Source organism: Phaethon aethereus (genome assembly GCF_964289735.1).
Source record: "Phaethon aethereus genome assembly, chromosome: 7".
NCBI classification, from domain to species: Eukaryota; Metazoa; Chordata; class Aves; order Phaethontiformes; family Phaethontidae; genus Phaethon; species Phaethon aethereus.
In genome coordinates this window covers 19,420,132-19,436,970 of record NC_138583.1, presented here as the reverse complement: position 1 = coordinate 19,436,970, position 16,839 = coordinate 19,420,132, and the positions used below count along the sequence as shown (strand labels likewise).

The following is a 16,839-nucleotide window of genomic DNA, read 5'->3' as shown; positions in this document are numbered from 1 at the left end:
AGGCTTGAAATAAGCATACCTACAAAGTAGAATAGGCAAGTGCTGAAGCCCTAGGCCTGAGCTTAAATGGAGCTCCTCGGCCTATGGGCAAAGGGTGAGTGTGGAAGCCCCAGGTGAGGCTGATGAGAACAAGCATGGCCTGCGAGTGTATTCAGGACCATGATAAGGAAGAGATTTCATTCACCTGTTGTATATTGGTGTCGCTTTAAAAGTAGTCATTTCACCAGTAGGGGTTTTTTTTTGTTGGGTTTTTTTTTTTAACTCTCTGGAAGTGAAAGCTTGCTCTGATAGATGCAGTACTCTGTTTTCCTTGCCTTTGTGATGGGGCTTTTTTTTTATTCTCTTCAATAGGGTGTACTATAAAGCCTGATGAGTGTAATAGAACAAGAGAGTCCTATGCTGAAAGTCCAGAGTTAGGGCTGCTGGGGCCAAACAAGCAGTAGTAGGTAGGTAGTCTTATGCTCTTTACATTTCCCCTACCTAGCTCTCTGCTCTTAACCATCTCCAAATATTGCTGTGCCCTGCTGTGTGGGGGTTCTGTCCCTCTTGTGTGCAGTTAGGTAGCGCTTGCTGAACACACACTTGGGCAGGCTCTGTGCTCAGCAGAGCACACCTGTTGCTGGTGTCTCTGGAAGGTGCCACATTTGTATTGGTGGGGAAATAAAAGCAGCTCATGTAGTGGTAGATTGTACTGTAAGATTCTGTCATTTTGTACAGATGTCTGTAGTGTAGAAAAGGGATGTTCAGCTGAGGGCTTGTTAAATATGAGTTCTTTGTTTTCAGAGGTCCCTGATCTGGCTTGCCCCTTATATATATAGAATAACTCAGGGCTGTGTTCCAGAAAGGAAACTGTTTCCAAGAGCCCATCTCTTTCTTGGTTCTGGTAGCTTCCATCAATGATAAGCTACAGCTGCAAGCTTCATCTGCAAAGCTCAGCACAAGTTCTGTACTTTTGTCTGCATCAGAAAGGAAGAGATGCGGCCATTGCTGGTAAACTGTCCTTATTCTAAGTCTTGCTGTCTGAAGTAATTGCTGTGAGGAACCAGGGAAATTACTGGCTCTTTCTGCTTCACCGGCTCACTTTGCTTCTTGCCTGGTTAGTAAGCATCTCCCTCTCCTGCCAGGCCTTTGCCACTTAGGTCTGTTCCCAAACGCTATGTGACTGTTGCTCTTCAGAGTGTGTAGCTGTCTAGGTGTGTTCCCCTGTGTTGTGCCTGCAGCTGTCCAGATGACCTGGCAGGGCAGTAACCATGCAAATAAAGCTGTTTTGTTCTTGTATTCCCCAAGGCAGTAGTGGGAGATCCTGGAATCTAAAAAGCAAGCAAATTCGACTGATTGATGCTACTGCTTGTGAATTCCTTTGCTCCCCTCACCTACTCCTCACAGGTCTTTTCAGTCCTTCCCCTGAAAGAGTATCTCTTCTGTTAAGGCTGCAAGGAGAGCTATTCACCTCAGAAGAGAGCTTTCCCATGAGAGGTCTCTGCTCTTCCCACTCTTTCTGTGGCCAAGAAAAAGTGAAGAGCGATTGCATAGGTATTCAAACACTTACTGAATCCTTTCCTTGTTACCCCTCAAAAGTACCTAGCAAAAAAAAATGGCTCCAGAAAGAGCAATCTAGTCCTTTTCTTCGGACAGGGATAGGACAGACCCTTGAGAATAATGCTGCAAATGCTACTGTGTTCACATGCTGCAGTGAATTGAAGGGAGGAAGGTTAAAACTTGTACAGACAATTTTGGGCAAGGGAGGATGAAAAGCTCCCTCTATTTCCTCATTTTGTTCTTAATTCATTACAAGCTGTGTAGCTCTCTCCCTTAGGCCTAATGTTCCAGGGTGTGAAGGGGTTTTTGCCTCATTTTATCATCTGAGTTTTTAGGTGGAGGTTCCTGTAAAGGTTGCTGAAGCAACATGCTAGCAGTTACTTACTTAAGCTCCTTTGGGGAGGCACATTAATTTCACTTTAGTGACTTAGGAAGTTTAAACTCTGAAGAGGTTTCCTGTGGGCTTTGCCTTGATTAAATAAAATACATAGCATCCTAAGTGACACCGATACATATAGAGAAGTCTCCCGGGTTCCCACAAAGCAGGAAGCTGACTCTGCTAGCCCTTTTTATGATACTGCAAGGCTTTAAAGAGAGAAATAATTTAAAAGCTAGTTCCAAGGAGCATGTTGAAATCCTTATCTAATGTCAGAGAGATTTTGTTTTTAAATTTTTACTTTGGAGAAGATAAACAGCTTTACAAGGGATATAATGTGAAACAATAATTATGAAGTCATATACATGGTTATCCATCTGTTTTATTAGCTCTTAATATATGTATATTATTCCATAATAGTCAAAGAATTTGGCTAGAGACTCTAGTTTCCAACTAGTAAATTTTTGTCCCTCACATAAATCCCAAGTAGATTCTGTGTTTGCACATTTCTCCAGTGCCCAGGTATTCTTTATTCTATTATACTTTTTCAGGAGGATTCAGGTGCGAAAGTGCTAACCAGCACTTTCCTGTACTTTACAACTGCTTTCTCTGTACACCTGGAGTGTCTCATAAGGCTTGTATCATCAGGAAGTATTTTTTTGTCCTAGTAGTTTATTACTATGGGAGCAAACACTCTGGTTTTGGAAGACAGGCTGTGCCACAGTTTGTAAGCGTAAAGTAGGTTTTGAGTAAAGAAGGATTTGGAGGTAACAGGGGAGTTTGACCAACTTCTAAGGTAGAGTTATTAGTAGGAAACAGTTGGTTCCTTACTGTTTGTAACCAGCTCTGTTGTAACATTAGTGTTCGTGACATTAAGTAAGCTGCACACAGAATGGGAGGCACTGTCTTGACTGGGCAACCAGATTGTAAGGAATCTGCTTTGGCTTTGCTGAAGTGCATCAGTGAAAACTTCGCTGGTTCTCAGCAAAGAAATGTTTCTGAATGCAAATCAGTGCAGGTGGTTTTTCCAAGTGTGCAAAGGAATAGACTGAATTATTTAAGTGCAATCTGTTGCTTTGTCTTCAGCAACAAAATTAAATGGAATCTTACTCTCTGAACTCCAACAGTGTCCTTCCACTGTTTATTTTCTCTGTACTCAGACACAAGCATAGTCGTATGGAATCTGTAAGTTAAAAGACAGCGTCTTCTAGAGTAAAACACAGGACGTCGACCTGCTTCATTCTATGTGGAACAACTTGTTTTTCCCCTAGGAAAGAATAAAACTCTAGCTCATAGGAGACGGAAGCCAAAGCCTAAGTGAGGGATGTGCATAAAGCAGGTCTCGCTTGTTCTCTTCCAAAGCTGTTGCTCCAAGTTTCTGGTGACTGAGGATAGGGAGTTCCTATAATGCACCACCTTTCGTCGTTGTAGCGCTGTTTCCTCGGCCACCTATGGAATGTATGATGGGAGCGAGCTGGAAGAGGAAATTTCCCCGCCTATGGCAGGGAGATTCCGCCGGCCTGCGTTGAGCCGAAAGCGGCAGCCGCCGGGTGACCGGCTCCGTAGGGGGCGTCGCGGGCCGTGCTCGCGGGGCGGGGCGGGGCCGGGCGGCGGGACGGAGCGCCCGGCCGGGGTCGAGGAAGTGGCCGCTGTAGGGACGCTCCGCTCCGCCGGCGATGTGAGGGAAGGGGAGTGGTGCCTTTGCTGCCAGCCCCAGACCATGGCGGCCCCCGGTAGGTGCCGCGGCTGCTCGCCCCGGGAAGCTGGGGGGAGCGCCGGGGTTTCTCCGCCCGGCCGCGTTGCGCGGCCGGGGCAGGCTGGGGGCGGCGGGGCCGGGCGGGCGCGGGCCCCGCTCAGCCCCGGCGAGCCGAGGCTCTCCGCGGCAGCCCAGCCCATCAGCGAGCTGTCCCACACCTCGGCGCCGGTAAGCGGGGAGGTAGCGGAGATCGGCGCGCTGCGCGCGGCTCCCTGCCCGCTCCTGCTTGCGAGGCAGTGCTGCTGCGCGGCTCTGGTCGCCACTGGCGCTCCGCTGCTGGGGAAGGAGGGTCCTCTCCCCGAGTTTAGGGGAGCCCCGGCGCCCTTCAGAGCAGCGGTGGCTCGTTTGTTCTGTGCTTTCTACCTTATCTTGCTTCACTTGGCTTGAGCTTGGGGCAGGGGCTGGCAGAGCTCTCCTGTGTCTTGAGTGCACTTCGGATTGGCAGCTCAGCTAGCTCTGAGGGAGGGTGTTCTGTAGAGGAATCTGTCCCTGCTCAGCCTTTGCCACCTAGATGTTTTTCTGTGATGTTTTGTAAAGAAGTCAATTCTTCCTGAATACTGCTTTATCCCCCTGCCTTTGCATACTTCCTTTCTAAGGGTATGACTTGATGCCTCTTGCCACAGTGGCACTGGGTCACAAACAAACTGAGCTAGGTTGGCCATCAATGAAAATATTTTAGCCAACATATGTGCAGGTAAAACTGGTTAGAACAGAACTGCAGACTCCAGGGAGAGAAGGGTTTAGCCTATATTGTGTAAGTCTTGCTAATGCCCAATTTGCAAGTTCCCCTCCCTGCAGGGAAGTGTATGTATTTTATCTAAAAAAGGAAAAACGTGCCATTCTCAGGGTGTGCAGTAACGTTAGTGTTTCACTGATGCATATCTCCTTGTGATGTAAAAATAAGCTAAATGGAGGCCTCGGGAGACTTGTGGGCAAAACTACTTTTCTTCTTATAAACAGAAGGTGATTTCACAGAGACTCTAAAGTAGAACAACTTTAGGTTCGCCTATTGTAATGCAAATCTTGTGTTCCTGTCACTGAAGTTTGGTTCGCAAAACTTTTATCTACTTTGATTCTACTATTTCCTTTTGCTTGTTTGCAGCACTTGATTTAAAGTGAATGTTTTCTATTCCAGTCAAATTGAGAGGTCTTGCTAGGATGTTAATAATTATTGCATGTGATTACTATTATGTTGTTATGCATTCCAGCTAGGCAAAGAATGCATTCATTTTCTTATACGTCACTTAAATACACACACTTCAGACACTGAAATCTGAAAAGTGCTGAGGACTTCTGTTAATGACCCACCAGCAGCTGCTAACACCTCTTGGAAGTGTTCTCTCTTTTAAGAATTTGATTATTAAGACCCCTTGGGTTATGTTTCATTTATATCATAGGCAATTGTCTTTCATAGGAAGTGACTTCCCCTCTGTCAAGGATTGATATTTTGGACTGCCGTATTCATGTATCCTCCGTACACATGAATCCCAAAGCAATCCCCTCTGAGAACAGGCTGCATAGTGCTTTTTCATTTAGTCAGAATTTGAGGTGGATGAAAATAGATTTGCTTGCTACTGCATATTATTGTCTGAGTTGGAGTAAAGGATTTGTCTGTCAGTTTTTTACCTGGTCTGTGGACAATGAGAAGTCATGGTCTATTTAGGCAAGGGATGTGAAAGATCTAGAAAACCTGTGTATTAGTAGAGGCCCTGAATCTTCTTTATGGGACCCACAAGTACAATGGAAAAATATTTATGATCTATAAATAGAAAAAGGTCAAACGTTTTGGCTTGTAGAATGAAATAATAGGTAATAACAGTTGATGACATCTGATTCAAATTTGAGAAGTGTTAAGTGGGCAAGATGTAATCTTATCCAGAGCTGATATGCCAGCTTCCTGCAGTATTCTTTAGCTATTTCAGCGGTAATCAGAACCTTATGATATGGCCATAAGCTACCATCCCATGTTTGCTCTGAATTCAAAGATTGTTACCTCACTACTCCCAGACACGGTCTGAAGATTAGCCTCATTGTTTGCTTCTCAGAGAGGGGCTATGAAGGTGTGATACAGAGCCTATCACTGTAGGAGACTTACTCTTTTGCCATGGGTCTTCTGTGATTTTGACTGAATTGCTTCATCCCCTTCCATTCTGTGTGGAATTTATAAGCTAGGGAAAGCTTTGTATCCTATTCTGTCTGTGCTATTTAGTCTGTGGGCCTTCCACCTCAATTAGAGGTCTTAGGCATTTCTGCAGTACTAGTTTGTAATCTTGTCAGTCTTTTGTCATTGCTGTATAATGGCATGTGCAACTAAGCACTGAAGAGGCAGTTACAACTGAGAGTAAGAGTCCAAAGGTTATGGTTTATCTTTGCAAACTGAAACAAATCTGCACCTGGATGTTTTTCAATGAAATAAATAATTAAACATGCCCTGCAATATTATTAATAGTGATGACATTTTGTAAACAGAAGGAAAAGTCCCTTTTATACACTAGGTTTAGGAATGCAGAAGCAAGGTATTGTTAAAATTTAAACTAGATTACACTTGGGAGCGTGAAAGATTTTTGAAATGGTTGGCTGGCACAAATCTTTCTTCATCTTGCTATTGCGTATACTGTTCTTATCTTTCTTACTTAATTGAAGGCTTCCTTGTGTTTGTTTTTCCAAAACCAGCCTGTCGAACACATTGTCAAAGCATCCATCTAAGGTCAGGCTTTTAAGAAATAAAATGCTTGGTGTTCACCTAGGGATTTCCATATATGTGTACAATAGGCAGAGTATACATTATGCTTTGAAGTATGCTCTGTGAATTTTTCTGTAACTGATGTGTGAAGAGTTATGGGAAAAACTCCCCAAAACATTGTGTTCTCCATTTATTACACTTTTCCCTGAGCGCTGGACAATAGTTGGTGTTGCAAAGGGAGGTATTTGGTTAGACAAATAATAGCATGATCCAGGAAAGCGAGTCCTGTGTCATACTTCTTTTAAAAGGGGATTTTGCAACTGAAAGTATTTCTAGATTTTTGTTTCCTTTGAAACAGTCCTGTTGCTGACTTAAGCTTATTTAGCTCTTCAGGACCCACTTCCAGTATTTTTGTGTATGAACATAGAGAGTTTCATTGGCTTTAAAAGTGGAGTCAGTAATTTTATTTCTCAGTTCTCCTTTTAAAAGCATGGTTCCTCAGTTTATCCTAGAAGTGTAAAAGGCTATAGGAGTTGAGGTAAGAGGGCCTGATGAGAGCTGGCACAGCTCTGCTAAGTGGAATGGCGCGCTGGTAGAGCAGTGCTGTCTAGGGAATCAACACCTTTCCTGAACGCTAGGTGAAGTTCCTTCCTACTGGGTGCAGAGGCTACACCGCTCTGGGTGATGGTGTCTCTCTCTGCAGATATAAATGCTGGCAGGGAACTCGCAGAGAGTCTGTCAAGTTTGCATCTTTTGCTTGCGTATTGGAGAAGGGAGGCTTCTCACATGCTTAGTGCCCTTACAGTGCAATGCATGTTTACAATCAATGGCTGCCCCACCCTGTGTCCTCTCCAAGCACAGCTGTTTCCTTTCATTGAAAGACTGGGGAAGGGCCTGTTTGCCAACAGGTTTAGTTGTGGAAGCTGTGCTCTTTGTAAAAACGGATGGTAGGATTAGGTGTTCCATTTTACAGAATGCCCATTTACTGAAAAGCCCTGGAGGCCACTGCTGCTTCCCCCAGAGTCTGGAGGTGAGACTTCTCCCAGAGAGCGCCAAGGTGGGACTTCAGGAGCCCTGGGCACACCTCAGGGAATCGCTGTGCTGTCTCCCCATCTGATGAGGTAGGGCTCAGCTGGCTGTGCTGCAGTGCGTAGGCTCTGTTCTCAGCAGATAACTGTGCTGCCCTTTCCCACTGTACTGCATGTAAATCAACACGTGGCACTGGAAGCAGAAGTCTCTGGTACTCCTCCCTTTCTAGAATAAAACAACTGACCTCCTGAATTCTGCTATTTTTTTTCTGTTTCTGCTCATATGATTCTGTTGTCTTTGTCAGGTGGTGTTCAGCCAGAAGCAGTATTTTGGCGATAGTGGTGTTCTCACTGGTGTGAAAGCCATCTTTTTTTTTCCACAGTAGTTCTGCACTCTTAGCTTAAAGGTCCCAAGGTTTTGGGTCTATTTGTCTGCTTTATGTGTTTGCTGGATCCTCTAGATTGGGAATGCTGTCTCCTGCAAGCCTCCATCTGGAGTTTAGGAACTGTATTCACACAGAAACATGCAAGCCATCCTAGTGAATACCACTGAACTGCAGTGTCCGTGTTCTCCATAGCTTCGACATCATCCTTTCACTGCTAGAGACTTTCCATTTATGCAGGTAACCATAACGCTATTGGTTGAGCAAAGAGCACATCTTTGAGCTAAGAGCACATGCTTCTCAACTGTGCCACTTCTTGCTCGAATACAGTTTAAAGTTGGTAATTGTATGGTTTAGAGCTGCAGTACCGTAGTCTAGGCATCATTTCAGCCTTCGTTTCTTAATGAAGGTTCTGGGGAAGGTAGAAGAACAGAGTCTTTGGAGGCTGTTCAGTTTTGATTGAATTTTAATAAGGTGACTGCAAAACTGTCATCTTCAAGTCTGGTAAATTCACTCTCTGCAGATGCTCTTTTTGGCATGCCAAATTTGAGGCATTGCCTTCTGCTTTAATTAGCAAAATCTGCCTTGTTTGCTTGCTTCTGGATGAAGATGGGTTGGAAATGTTGACACTTTTGAGGAGTCAAACTGGAATTAGAAGACAATTTGCTAATAGGATTTGAAATGCTCAGGACTGAAATTTAACATGGGACCAGAGCTGTAATCCTCAAATTTGGGTAAGCTTATTCACAGATGAATGGGAAAACTAAATTTAGTCTTCAAAGTTTTCTTGAGATTGGTAGGAGAGCACTGCATCATGTTGTATTGGTTCAGTCTGCATGTGATCTTCTTATCAAGCTGGAAAGAGTTTTAAAAGTGTAAGCCATAGTGACTTCCTTTAAGTGTTGCGGGACCTCATTTAAATAAAGGCCTTTCTTATTTTAGCTATAGTATGTTTAGTGTATACTCCGCTTGAGCATGCAATGGTCTGCAGTTGTGTTGCAGAGACCCTATAGTTGCCTAAAATGATTTCACTTCACACGCAAAGGTGAACTCTCCTTTTCAAGCTAGTTTGTTTTGGAGGTCAGGTTTTTGTGGTTTTTTTTTTTTTTCCCCTTATCAACATGCTTTAAATCTGTAAATCTCCATATGTGGTTTGTTCCACTTGAAACTATGTAGGAAATTCCCTTCTTCCTAGGAAGATTTTTTGGGAATGAAAAAACTGCTTAAATTTTAGTGGAGTAAATGCAAGTAGGAGTTCTACCACCCTTAGAATTGCACTGTGGCTGTGAACACCTCACTTTGGATATATCTACTGTTGTTTTGAAATGCTTTGGAACTTCTGACATGAATTATAGGGACATCCCTGTGGGTTTTTTGCTGCAAAGCTGTGGGTCAGTTCTTGCTTTGAATTTAATCCTCCTCCCTGTGATCATCTTGCACCTGTACAGGAAGCCCTGGGGGGTATGATGTGCTGATTGTGTATGCAAGTGACGCCACTGAATGGTGTCAGTACCTCCAGAATCTCTTCCTCTTTACTCGGCGTGTTCAAAAGCATCGGATTCTGAGCTACCAGCTGGAAGGCGAGTCTGCCATCTCCCACCAGGAGCTGGACCTGTTCAACAAAAGTCGGAGCATCATCCTTTTGCTGTCTGCTGAGCTGGTGCAGAGTTTTTATCTCCCTCCCGTCCTGCAAAGCCTTCAGGAAGCTTTATGGCCTCCGTACAAAGTAGTCAAGCTGTTCTGCGGTGTTACGGACTGTGATGACTATTTGACCTTTTTCAAGGACTGGTCTCAGTGGCAAGAACTCACAAATGATGATGAGCCTGATGCTTACCTTGCAGCTGTCAAGAAGGCTATTTCAGAAGGTAAGGTAGCAGCCGTGGAGTTGTGCTTCCTGGTCAGGGGTTGGAGGAGGGAGATACATGATATTGTTTATCCTTATTTTAAGACTGGTAATGTGATTTTTTTTTTTTTTTAATTGAAATAGAAAACTAAAGCAAATTGCACAGCCCTTGTAAACTAGGAAGTTTTGCAAGCCATTTTTTCTGTGCCTGGTCAGTTGGTCCCTAATTCAGGAAAGATTACCAGTGATTCACAGAGAACTTCTGAATTCGGAGGTTGTCTTAGGTGCCTGGTTTTGAATGCAAACTGAAAATAAAAACTGCGTCTCTCTAAAGTTGTGCCTGTAAATATTGTGCCCTGAAGTTTATTGACCCCAATCAATGGAAAATTATTTCCTTCAGACTTACATTTCTGTCATACCAGAATGAAAATAAGGTTGTCTAGTATGTATTCTCTAGCAGTGGGTCTAAAGTTGGAGATATAACCATGCTGGCAACAGATCAGCTCATTACCTGTGATGGAATGGCAGAGATTAAGTGGAGAATTGCACTGATAGCCTTAAAAATAGCCCAACTAGTCTGAAAGTGATTACCCCCTAACATGCACAGAGGACTTACTAGTGCAGAAGTATTAACAGCTGAAGCCCAATGTACCGAGTTTTAGTTGAGTCTGAACTTTTCTAAACTCTAGAGGAGTGTGTGGTACTCCTTTCTCATAGTTTATGTTGAAATGAAGGTGGAGAGCTCTGGGGAGTTGTGCTGGTCAGGATGTTTTTATGACACTGCCATACTTAGCGTTATAGTGTTCTTTGTCAGCCTGAGCAGGATTGGAGTCCTGTGGTTGCATCTTGGAGTAAGGTTTATCTGTATCTAGTGGCATAAATGAGGCAGTGCAGTCTTCTAGTGTGTCTGGTGTTGTGTGCATAAAGGTGCTTTATGCTAGAATTACAATGGCAATAGTCATGATGACAAATGTCACAGTAAAAATAAATTTTGAAAGTCATGATACTGGCCAAAACAGTCCCCGTGAAAGAAGATGACTTGGTGATTGTGCTGAAGATGGCATTCTTGGGTAACCAGGTCACAACAGATGTTTCCTAGTACCTTTTAAAAACCTGCAGAAACTAAAGTTTGCATCTCCCTTTCAAATACCCCTAAAATGTCTTGGTTTCCTAATGGATAACCTAGGGCTACAGTAGTCTGGATCCTTTGCTTTCAGCCTGGAAGAAGGCAGAAAACAGTGGCTGACCTTTTGTACTCTGAAAAATAAAACTGGCCAGAGATTAAATTAGCTTTTCTGACACTTTCTGGGAAAAGTAAAAGTTTATTTACTGTTTTTCTCCCAACTTGGGTCTACAGCATGACACCAGTGTTTTATTGATTTTAAATATGCTATTTAAAGTTAGGGAGATTTAAACAACATCCCCCTGGATTGCTAGTGTTAATGATTTTACTTAACATGTCCTGAGGACTGCCAGAGTAGGAGTTCAGTAGCTGAAGAATGTGTGAGAGTACAAAGGGATGTTGATCCTGAAATTGCTTCCTGGAGCCAGCTCTCACTGGTCTCTCTGTCATGCTGCATTCCGAGTGCACAACACTGGGCAGAAGAAAGACTCCTGCTTTGTGGGCTGTAGGTGGAGTGGGAAACATGAGTGTTTCTGTCCTTCGTTAGATGGACTGGCTGTAGTGGGAGGTTTCATGTAGCCAAGTGGATCCCTACTAATGAGAGGCTTTCACCTTGTTTTGGGTGCATTAAAAATCGAAGAGATTTTGAGGTGAGGTGAAGGGAAGGGGACGGACATGGCAATTGATCAGCTAGAAACCACTCTGGATCAACTGCTTCTTTCTATAGAGAGAAGCTGTGTTTGTCAACAGGAAGCACATAAAATCTGAATTTTATGCTGGGAAAGTGTATCTGTTGGCAGTGGTGTGCTGAATGCAGAGCCTTGTCAACTGAAGAGCAGGCTCTGCTTTCTTGATGTTGAATGGAGTCAATGAATTGTATTAAGCTGACCTGTCTCTCTTCCTCCACTTCTGATAAGTGGTTCTCTGCAGGTGAGCTAGCTCTCTGTGCGTACAGCTGTCTGCCTCTTGGCACACTGGGCACTATGCCTGGGTGACCTGGGTGCTGGATCTTCCCAGCACTTCTCAGAGCCCACCCTGGGAGGGGGCAGAGGTGAGTCTTAATGGTAACACTATGCTGTCTGTTTGAGCAGCCAGGGAAGTACATCTTGTATGCCTGGCTGTTAGTGAGCTGGCTGCTATACATCTATGGCAAAGCTTCTTTTGAGTAAGGCACTACAGTCTGACTTCACAGCTGGATGTAGAGCCTTCTCCAGAGGTGTCATCTCTGCTGAAAGTTAGCATGTGCTGGAAAAAACCTGTGCTTTTGTGCTTTAGCTTTATGTAAGTGGTGTTTTGAAAGGGAGACTGTGCTTTGGATTTTTGTTGTTTCTATGTAACAAAAAAATCAGCTTATTTTCTGTTTTCTCATGTGAACAAGCATACATTGATCTCAAACGGACTTCAGCATGTATAGAAAATACTTGACCGAGAGAAAAAATGAGATAAAACCAAACTCATTTGCTATGGAGTCTGCTGTAGCATTTTCCAAATGGTTTGGTACACAAAGATTCAGAATTTCTGGACTTCTGTTACTGTTATGGGATCCCTACCTGATGTGAGCTGTTAGCTGCATGCAAGAGTTGGTAATATCAGGCTGTTTCTTCATGCACATCAAAGCAGTTGCTCTGGCAAGCCATCTGCTGTCACTCTGACTCTTGTAAAGAAGGAACCTACTTAAGATAGGCTGGTTTCATGGCAAAAGTGTTGGGATGAATGTATCAGATCCTACCTCTGCGTGTGTGTGTGTGAAGGTCACTAGGTGAACTCTTCCATGGTGTGATTCTACAGACCAAGTTTTGCGAATGGCCTCAAATGCAAATGTTCTGATGCTTCCTCTGAAAAGGACAACCCCAGGTGCACATAGTTCCCTTTTTGGGTGAAACTGTGAAAACTTTCTTCTTGGTTGGTAATAAAAAATTAGCATCTGCCTTATAGTTTGGTTGCAGCCAACCCCAGCATGAGTTACTTAAAGTAAGTGTTTGTGACAGCAGACATGTCCCATAGAGAAACACAGCCTGTGCTCTGCTCCCAGGACTTAAGTGTTAGGATTTTGGATGACACAGGACACAGTGAGGGCAAATACCTCTCCAGAGCCTGCACACTGGCCCCACTCAGACTATGCTGTTGCCTCTAGCACAGCTGCTAGTCTGTGGTTTGTTTGGTGCATCATGGGAACATGACACCTCCAGAGATCACATGCTGAAAACTATTTTAATTTTTATTAGTTTAGTACAAATTCAGAAATGAGGAAACACTCATCTAGCCTTGCTGAGAAGTAACTGTATGCTGACACTGACTCTTGCTCTATTATAGATGGGGCATTTCTACTACAGTTTCTCAGTCCTGGCAAGCTACAGAGAGCATGAAGGTTTCCATTTGCAGGCACTCCTTGTTATCTGTGGGGAAGTTTTTCAGGCTGTGCAATAGCTGTGCTGAGGACATAGAAATGCTCAGGATGGCACTGTACAAACCAGCTCAGGTCTGGCAGAGTATAGTTATCAGCCAGGGTGCAGTGACCAGCCTGCTATTTAAGCCCTTTTTTCTGACTAGTGATACCACATCATGCTGTGCTGTATGCATTGGGCAGCTGGGAGTCTGTGTTGCACAGTTAGTCAGCAACATTTCTCTTCCTCCTGTGTTCTCAGAGCTCCGTTGACATCTGTTTTGTATTATGCACATTTCAACTTCTCCAGTTTATTTTAGACCCCACCTACCTTGAAAAATTTCAGATTTCCTGCTTTGAGTTGGTGTTTCCAAAGCATTTACTAATTAATCAGTGGCTTTGAACTTTCTGTACCCAAGCAAACTCTTGCAGGGAAAAATTCAGGGAAGTCGACATCTGCCTGAGATTGCTAAGGTGATAACTGAATGTAACAGCAGCTGTGAACTGTGCTGTTGAAGGACAAGTGCAGCAGCCTTGGCTGAGCAGAGCTCTCATGCAATGAAACAGACAAAGAAAGATCAGCACCAGCAAACGTTTTGCAAAATAGGAGGGTCAGAAGTGTGTGTAAGGAAGTATGTGGTGAATATAAAGGACCGTGGGCAGTTGGAAGGAAGATGAGAATTTTGCTGGAGACCTGTAGATGAAGCGCTGGAATGTGACCCCACCTAGTGAGGGGCTCATCGAGATATGCCAGAGACCAAGGCAGTGAGCTTTTGTGGCAGGGAAATGGCATAACAGAAACTGCATAAGCTGTTACCATTCTCCCTCCTGTATATGCCAAGGAATTGAATTAAATTCCTGGCTTTCACAGCGCTGGTGAAACCACAAATGAAACTTGAGAGCATATCACAGAATCATTCAGGTTGGAAGGGACCTCTTGAGATTATCTATAAAGATAATCTCCCTGCTCAAGCATGGTCAGATGAAGCAGGTTGCCCAGGACTGTGTCCAGTTAGGTTTTGAATGTCTCTGCAGGTGGAGACTTCACAAGGTCCCTGAGCAACCTGTTCCAGTGTTTGACCATCCTCAGAGTAACAAAGTGTTTTCTTGTGTTCAGATGGAATTTCATGTGTTTCAGTTTGTGCCCATTGCCTCTTGTCCTGTCAGTAAGGAGAAGAGTCTTGCTCCCTCTTTTTCATTCCCTCCCATCAGATAAACATTGATAAGGTCCGCGCAAGTTGTCTTTTCTCCAGACTGAATGCAGCCTCTCCTTGTATGAAAGATGCTGTGGTCCCGTAATCATATTTGTGTTCCTGTGCTGGACTCAAGCTGTAAAGATAAAATAACCTTGGAGTTTGAGGTCAGTTTGGACAGACGCATAAGATGTTCTCAAGTGCATCTCAACCCAGGGGGATGAAGTGGAGTACATGGGAGATTCCCTTCAGCCTGATGCTTCTGTAATAATTTGATTGCTAACTTTTGCTCATTGCTGCCATTTAAGGCTAGAGCCCTAAATTCACAATCAATTTTTAAGTTTGGCAGGAGCTGCTCCCCTGTTACTTTGGGGGTTAATGATAAATGATCTGTTCAGTGATGATACATAAATTCCTATTTGTTATGTATCTCGAGATTTCTGCTGAAAGGCAGGTTTTTCCTGGAGTAGTTCATTGGCCGATAGTCTTTCTGTGGAAGGGTGTCAGAGTTTGTTCATTTGATTGCTCAGACAAGCTCTGTGTTAGGCCTTGATGCACTTACGACCTTCTGCTTTACCGTGTAACTATTTCAAGACACAAGCACAGTGAAATCCAGTGTTATCTGTTATCTTATTCTTATAGTTGAGATGTCCTGAGGAATGACAAAGCAAATACCATAACCTAGAATAATACCCTGTGGCTTCTGTGGATAAATTTGAACACTCTTTCCTTTCTTTCCCCCCTTAAAAATATGTTCACTCACATTGAATTCTTTTAAGGGCAACTTTTCACTAGAAACCAAAAGCTACCAGACAGTAACAGAGCTGCACACTTTAGCATAGGACAGTGGTGATCTTATCTCAGGTGCCTACTACAATTCATTGAGGTGTGAGTGCTTTGTACTGTACAGTGGCATTGGTAACCATTCCTCTGACAGTAGCAGCTGCTGTATCTGTTGTGCTGTGTTTGTTTCTGGCAAGTAGCAGTCAGGACTACTCTGTCAGTCTAACACGGAGTCTTGCAGGTGAGGCAGTAGTGAAGGGGATGCTATAAACTGCGAACTGTAACCTCCCTCCCCACAGGTCCATTCTGTCCTGTATGGGAACATTTTCCTACAAGAGGGAGTGCTGTAGTGTGATTTCCAGTGCCTCTGGAGTTTACTGTTGCATGTGGAGGCAGAACAAGACCTGAATGCTATATCAGCTCTTCCCTGTGCTGCTTGTTAAATTTCATAAAGCATGACCACTGAGGAACATTATAGGCAGAAAGTAATCCTGCTAGGAAGAGGCATGACATGGGCAAGTACTTTAAGGTGAAGTTGTGCCACCTCCTTAAAGGATACAAAAAGAGTTTTGCGAGTTAATTGGACATCCCTGGTCATTTTCTTAGAGAAGGATTATGAAGCTATGTCAGGTCAATGGCTCTATGAAATTATCTCCTTAATCTTTGGCCTTACAGAAAATGGTGCTTTGGGACCTGTTATAACTGTATCTCTGAGGCTCCAGTTTGTGAGCAGACCCCAGTTCATACAGCTCTAACTTACTGCTATGTTCCTCTAGCCCTGCTGGAGTCCCTTTAGTTGTCTGTATGAGATTCTAGCATTGTATTTTCCTCACCAGCTGATCTCACCAAGCTCTGATACTGTGGTTCCCATGTCCTCATAATGTTCTTGAAGAGTTTCCAGTGCCATTCTCTGCATTTTGGCCCTTAGGACGTTCTAGAAACTGCAGATTGGATGTGGATGTCTGTGCCAAGTTTGTGATCTCTGCTTGCATCTTCAGAGTCTGTTTGGATAGCAGGAGTACAGTAAATGAAGCAAGCTGGAGGGAGGAAGGGACAGGCATCGATATACAGATACAGTAAAGGGACAGACAAATGTGAAACTGGGGACCATTTGGTGTTTGCTTTTGGCTCTCCGTGCTCTGTACAGCAGTATGTTCTGAGTAGTCCTGTCTCAGAGAATTACATCCAGCATTTATTTCTGCCAGCTTGTTGGAGTGGCCTTGAAGACATGAGGTAGCATGATTATCTGCTGTACTGCGGTTCTCCCTCCCTCCCTCTCTTGCCCCCCACCGCCGCCTTGAAGGAGCTAAATTAAGTGAATTCTTAAAACTGTATTTTTCTCTGTTATACTGTATTGAAATAGAAGATACGCTTCTTTGACCCTGCTCTTTGAAGAGGAACAGGTGAGGTGTTAGGCAGCCCTCTGGGTGCAATGAGAGTCCACTTTGTTATGTGGGAGCTCTGCAGCCTGGCTGGTTCTCACTGCCTGTCAAGGAGAGGAAACTGTGATGCTCTTGCACAGGAGTTAAGGTTGAGAGAACATACTGGTAGCATGCCCTTCCTTGGAGATGCTAGTATGGTTATAAATGATTGATGCTGGAAATGTAGAGACTTCAGAGAGCTGGTTAAAGCAATCGGAGAAACATTAACTAAGCCCCCATTTGACAGAAATGCATGAATGTCCTTGTCCATCTGTAGCAAATGGGCCTGAGCAGTTGAACAGGCTTCCCAGCTGCAGGATGGATGCAT

General features: G+C 43.9%; 1 protein-coding gene across 1 annotated transcript in view; it reads left to right on the top strand.

Moving 5' to 3' along the window:
• Positions 1 to 3,635: 3,635 nt before the first annotated feature.
• Positions 3,636 to 16,839, top strand: part of PIK3AP1 (phosphoinositide-3-kinase adaptor protein 1) — a gene marked incomplete at both ends in the record, with an annotated part of 44,498 nt that continues 31,294 nt past the window's right edge. Inside the window, 2 exons of the mRNA XM_082001964.1 lie at positions 3,636 to 3,648; positions 9,214 to 9,630. Coding sequence (XP_081858090.1) covers positions 3,636 to 3,648; positions 9,214 to 9,630 — 430 coding nt within the window. The remainder of the gene's footprint in view (positions 3,649 to 9,213; positions 9,631 to 16,839) is intronic.